The sequence below is a fragment of the Pseudoliparis swirei genome, chromosome 11 (genome assembly GCF_029220125.1).
Source record: "Pseudoliparis swirei isolate HS2019 ecotype Mariana Trench chromosome 11, NWPU_hadal_v1, whole genome shotgun sequence".
Lineage (NCBI taxonomy): Eukaryota > Metazoa > Chordata > Actinopteri > Perciformes > Liparidae > Pseudoliparis > Pseudoliparis swirei.
Window position 1 is genome coordinate 16905159 of NC_079398.1, and position 6000 is coordinate 16911158.

Below are 6000 nucleotides of genomic sequence, written 5' to 3' on the forward strand. Positions count from 1 at the left end.
AGTACTTTATGGTCATTTAGAGTCAAACAGACCATAAAGCAGGGGATGCTTTAGGGGCGGGGCTACCAGGTGATCACCTCCTGTTCACTGGTTCCAAAAAAAACAAGAAAAGAAAAGAATACCTTGTTTAGTTATTAGTAATTTTTTTATGACATAAGCAGAAAAGTTGCACAGCATGGAAGTGAAAGCAGTCCTGTCTATTATAATATAAAAGTGCAATATATATATATATATATATTTAATATATATATATATATATTTGTATATATTTTCTATTTGTATATATTTTTATACATATTTATATATATATATATTTTTATCATTTTTTAATTTATATTTATTTACATATTTATGTGTGTGTATATATATATATGTATTTATATAAAACTGGATATATATAATATTTATTCTCATTGCTAATGTATTCTCAGTATACGAATGATAGTTTAGTCCATATTCGTGCAGTTCTACCTCTTTATTTCTCGTCTTCATTGTTCTACTGTTATTTTAACGTGTTTTGTCTTCCTGTCTCAGTTTTGTTTATGAGACGGAGCACTTCAACGGGGTGGCGGAGTTGCTGGAGATCCTGGGGAGGTATGTGGAGGCCTCCGACCCCCCCCCCACACACACTCTGTTGGCCTTCAGCCCGTCTCTATGCAGTCCTCGCACACGGGGATGTCTCTTCACCAGCGCTATAACTACTTCCTGTTTCTACGCAACAGACCCAGAGGTCCACATATTGTTCCATGGAAGAGTTTTTTCTTTGCATTTTGTGGAGGTTAAAAGTTCCCAGGGAGCCTGAATGCCACATCTTTGTGTTTGTGGTATAAACGCTCCTCTTCGTGTCTGCAGCTCGTTGATCCTCCGCTGGCTTTTTTAGAGTCACAATGAAAGTTCCATGTGTTATGTGTTTACGTTTAATGTCTCTTCTCTCTCCCCCCCACCAGTATAATCAATGGTTTCGCTCTGCCACTGAAAGCGGAGCATAAACAGTTTCTGGTCAAAGTGTTGATCCCCCTCCACACCGTCAGGAGCCTGTCCCTCTTCCACGCACAGGTAGTGTGTGTGTGTGTATCTCTGTGTATGTCTTTGTGTTTCTGTGTGTCTCTGTGTTTGTGTCTCTGTTTGTATGTCTCTGTGTGTCTGTGTCGGTGTGTGTGTATGTCTTTGTGTGTCTCCGTGTCTCTGTTTGTGTGTTACTCTGTGTGTGTGTTTGTTACTGTCTGTGTGTCTCTGTGTGTATGTCTCTGTGTGTGTGTGTGTGTATGTGTGTGTGTTTAATGTCAAATTAGGAGAAGAAAAAAACGTGTTTAAATATCTTGTGTTGATCATATAGAAATTGATCTGTGACATTTCATAATCTATAATAAATACAATGCTGCGTATAAAAAGCTCACATTAATATATAGATACTCTGCTTTGGTCCCTCTGAGTTGCCGTAGTGATCTCTAACGTGTGCTCTCCTCTCTCCAGTTGGCGTATTGCATTGTACAGTTCCTAGAGAAAGACCCAACATTAACAGAACCAGTAAGTAATCAGTCAGTCAGTCAGTCAGTCAGTCACTGCTGTACAGTGGAACTCCAGCACAGCGCCTCACTGTGGTGATGAATGGAGGTGAACACTAATGAGCTCTTCTTCTCCTCAGGTCATCAGAGGCTTACTGAAGTTCTGGCCAAAAACCTGCAGTCAAAAAGAGGTGAGGTTTGTTGTTGTTGGTGTGGTGTGTGTAGTAAACATTTTCCTCCTGCCAGGTGATGTTTCTGGGCGAGCTGGAGGAGATCCTGGACGTCATCGAGCCCACGCAGTTCGTGAAGATCCAGGAGCCGCTCTTCAAGCAGATCTCCAGATGCGTCTCCAGCCCGCACTTCCAGGTCGGTGGAGATCCGCCCGTTGTTGTTGTTGTTGTTGTTTACCCTGAGGCTCACGGGTCTGTGCTCTCTCCAGGTGGCGGAGCGAGCGCTGTACTACTGGAACAACGAGTACATCATGAGTCTGATCGAGGAGAACTCCAGCGTCATCCTGCCCATCATGTTCTCCAGCCTCTACAGGATCTCCAAAGAGCACTGGAACCCGTGAGTGGAACGCTTGTTTACTGTAAACAAACAAACAAACAAACGTCTCCACCTTCAGAAGGTTCTGGTAGAAACACTGATCATAAAGATCATTAAATCACATTAACACTCACAGCCTTTGTTCTTCAGGACGAATTCAGAGTTCACAGACTGGAATGATTACGTCATCGCCTGTGACCTTTGACCTCCCCCCCCCCTCCCCCTGCAGGGCCATCGTGGCGCTGGTCTACAACGTCCTGAAGGCCTTCATGGAGATGAACAGTACCTTATTCGACGAGCTCACGGCCACGTACAAGTCGGACCGCCAGCGGTGAGCAAGAGTTCAGTTTTGTGAATAAAGACCAGGGGTCAAAGGTCAAAGAGAGGAAGAGTGAAGTTATTCTGTTACCGGGCGGATTTAACCAGGAAAGGCCTCACTGAGATGAAACATCAGCCTCACTGTGTCACTGGAGAGTAAAGCTGTAAACGACCACCTCATCACAGGCCCTGTGCTCGTTAGCGGACCTTTTTGTTTTCCTTTGTTCAACGTTAGCCGCTGTTAGCTGCTAGCCTCTTTGCTAACGTGCAATAATAAAACATAGTTTAAATGATTTTAAAACCACAAACGGTTTATTTGAAAGTAGGTTTGCACACACAAGGAACTCGACGGCGCAAGAGTAGAAAGACGTGATTATAAATGATGGAAATTCATTAAAGAATATAATTTTGAAAAACATGGTAAGAGTTCAAATAAGTGTTTCATGTTTAGTTTGAACTAAGAGAAAACTAAACATCAAACTGCTGTAACATCAATAATGACAACAACTTTATTTATGGAGCAACTTTTAAACAAATACAAGTAAATAAATGAAATATTAATGATAATAACTTTATTTATAGAGCATCTTTTAAACAGATAAATAAAACCAAATTAACAAAAGTAAATAAATGAAATATTAATAAAGACAATAACTTTATGGATGGAGCACTCGTGCAGGAGGAACACGTCGCCCCCGCCCCGCTAACTCGTCCTCCATGTTTGTTTGTTGAAGTGAGAAGAAGAAGGAGAAGGAGCGGGAGGAGCTCTGGAAGAAACTGGAGGACTTGGAGCTGAAGCGCGGCCTTAGGAGCGACGGCATCATCCCCACTTAACGAAGACAGCTTCACCCCCCCCCCCTGCTGTGACTCCCCCCCGCCCTCCATCCTAACCCCCCCCCACCCCACCTCAGCCATGTCTGCCCAGAGCTCCTGAAGACCCAACCCGGACCTCCGCTGGTTTCTTCATCGTTTTTTGGGGGGGGATTATTTTTCTTATGTTTTATTTTTGTTTTGTCCTCCTGTGTTTTGTGCGACTTACTTTTAGGTAGTTTCATCACGTCTTGTTTTCATTATTTCAACGGCAATGTAAATAATACATTTTTTTTCTCTCCCCCTTTAAAAAAATAAATAAAATGATATTATTGCAAATGGATAAAACAACAACAAAAACAATAATAATAATAAAGGAAGAACAAATAGAAAATGAGAAAATGACTTGTGTGGGAGGGGGGATTAAAACAACAACAAAACGTTTGGACTGTCGGACTTGAGACAAACTCTTTGAAGAAGAAAAAAAGAAGAGAAGATTGATTTTAACTCTTCCTCCTCCTCCTCCTCTTCTTCTTAAGCCCCGTGAGTCATTTTTATTTTCCTGGTTCTCCTCTGCTCCTCCATCTTTCTGTCTCCTTCCTTTCTAATGGTGCATCTGTTTATGGTTCCCCCCCTCTCCCTCCCCCTTAAGGTTCCTCTCTGGCCCCGCCCACCTGGCCGTGGCCCCACCCACCTGTCTCCACATTTAGAAACAGGAAGTTGCTCGTACACAAGCCCCTCTTGATTGCGTTTACATGCGTGTTCACGGGAGAGTTATTGATATTTTTATTCAATCTGGGGGATCTATTTTTTATTTTCACAAACTACATAAATAATTTGATCTTTGCATAAAAAACAAAAACACCACGTGAATTATTCAAAATTAGTTGTGTTTTAAAATCACACGTTTTTTGACCATCAGTCGCACTGTATTTCCTGTGGCTGTTTCACAATAAAAGCCTCTGTGTGTGTGTGTCACAATTTTAATGTGAACCAGCAGCTCTGATGCAGCCAATCAATCATTCAATCAATCAATGGGGGGGAAACTTCTGTCTGAGATGAAAATTACCAAAGTTGATGAATATGCACTCATGAACGGCTCCAACAGCGAAAACTACGACGGAGGTATTTTCAGAATGTAAATAAACTGGATTGTTGCATAAATATTGACTATAAAAAAACGCAATTGGGGTTTGAAATAATTTTCCTCCACCACGTGTGTGCACTTCATTTCTTTCTTCTGCTTTGCCGCCACCTAGTGGTCGAACCGTAACATTAAAATGAATAACGAAAAGTTGAAGGGAGATAAATATGCTTCTATGATTGTATAAATATTAACGCGGAGCAAATGACAAACAATAATTAATTGTAGATGCACGGATATTTAATTTAAGGTTTTTCTTCCGACATCTTTTTTTTAAATCGTGCATCACTTCCTGTTTTGCAGTTTTTCGTGGATCTTCATTAATTTGTACTTTAACTTCCTGTTGACGCTCCATGTGAACCCGAGGATATCAGGCGTGTGGATTCGCATGTAAACGCACTCCAATTCAGTTTATTATTTTTATATATATATAAAATTCCTCCAAAACAAAAGATGGACCGCTTGGTTATGTACTCCTCTTTTTGACCCCTCCCTCCTCACCTGCCGCACCTGGTCCCCCAGGTATCAGCCTGGCACTGGTACCCTGCAGCCATACCGGGGGGATTTTCAAAATAAAACACGTCTTTTTAGAGGAGCGCCCAAAAAATATAATAACTTCCTGTTGTGAAAAGACTCCCCTGCCTCCCCTCACTCCTTCTCCCACCGGAAGGAGGGGGGGGGGCGTTGACTAAACAGTATTACAACAATAAAAGAACCCTGTAAATTGTTATTGATTGCAGTACACTGATAATCGTGTATATTGTAGTATTTAGCATCTGTTTTCTTTGCTTAGGGCCCCGTGGAGAGGAGTGTCCCGTATGTTAAGAGGTATTATGGAACAACACTTCCTGGTATTTATGATAGGCCCCGCCCACTTTGTGTCTTCCTTTCTGTCTCTCACTCCTCCCCCTTCTCTTGGTTTGTATCTAATTTTTTGGGATAATTTGATGACGTTTCTTTTGACCACTGGGTATATATATATATTTTTGTTGGGGAGGGAGGAGGGCAGGTGTGTGTGTGTGTGGGGGGGGGGGGGCAGGCAGTCAGAGAGCAGACCACTTTGACCCGTTGGGAATGTGACAGAAAATACAAAATAAACTCCCCCTCCCCCCGCAGGATTAATGTGTGCTTTAGGATGGCCCGGACATAATATGATTTAAAAAGCGAAAGAAAAGATAAAAAAGGGTTGGAGAAATACAAATTTTAAAAGAAAATAAAGAGATATTAAATTAAACCTGTTTTGTGATAAAGCCCAGATGCTGGAGTGCTTTATTTACTGTGAGTGTGTGTGTGAGATCGAGAGTGTGTCACAGGAACAACGTGCTGCAGTATCTCATGTTGCCACTAGAGGGCGGCAACGACCAGAAGGTTTGTTTGAATGAATCTTTTATTCTGAAGCTTTAGAACACCATCGAGTTTCCAATGATGCTTGTCGCCTCCTCTCTCCTCCTCTCCCTTCATCTGTTGTTTCCTCCTCTCTCCTTATCTCGTTACTTCCTTGTTCCCTCCTTTCCTTCCTTTCGTGTCTTTTATTTTTTTCTTTCTCTCTTTTCTTCTCCTTCCTCTTGTTTCTTCATCTCCTAACTGGTTTCCCTCTATCCTTTCCTTGTTTCCTCTCTGCCTATACTCTTCTCTTGTTTTCTCACTTCTCTCCTTGCTTCCTTCTGTCCTCCCCTC

The 6000-nt window shown here is 41.9% G+C and overlaps 1 protein-coding gene across 4 annotated transcripts in view; it reads left to right on the forward strand.

Moving 5' to 3' along the window:
• ppp2r5eb (protein phosphatase 2, regulatory subunit B', epsilon isoform b) overlaps positions 1-4394 on the forward strand; it is a 37719-nt gene extending 33325 nt beyond the window's left edge. For all 4 annotated transcript variants that reach the window (XM_056426487.1, XM_056426488.1, XM_056426489.1 and 1 more), the window contains exons 7-14: positions 535-594; positions 948-1056; positions 1474-1527; positions 1646-1696; positions 1752-1871; positions 1945-2072; positions 2281-2382; positions 3104-4394. In XM_056426487.1, coding sequence (XP_056282462.1) covers positions 535-594; positions 948-1056; positions 1474-1527; positions 1646-1696; positions 1752-1871; positions 1945-2072; positions 2281-2382; positions 3104-3203 — 724 coding nt within the window. In that variant the 3' untranslated portion in view covers positions 3204-4394. The remainder of the gene's footprint in view (positions 1-534; positions 595-947; positions 1057-1473; positions 1528-1645; positions 1697-1751; positions 1872-1944; positions 2073-2280; positions 2383-3103) is intronic.
• Positions 4395-6000: the final 1606 nt, after the last annotated feature.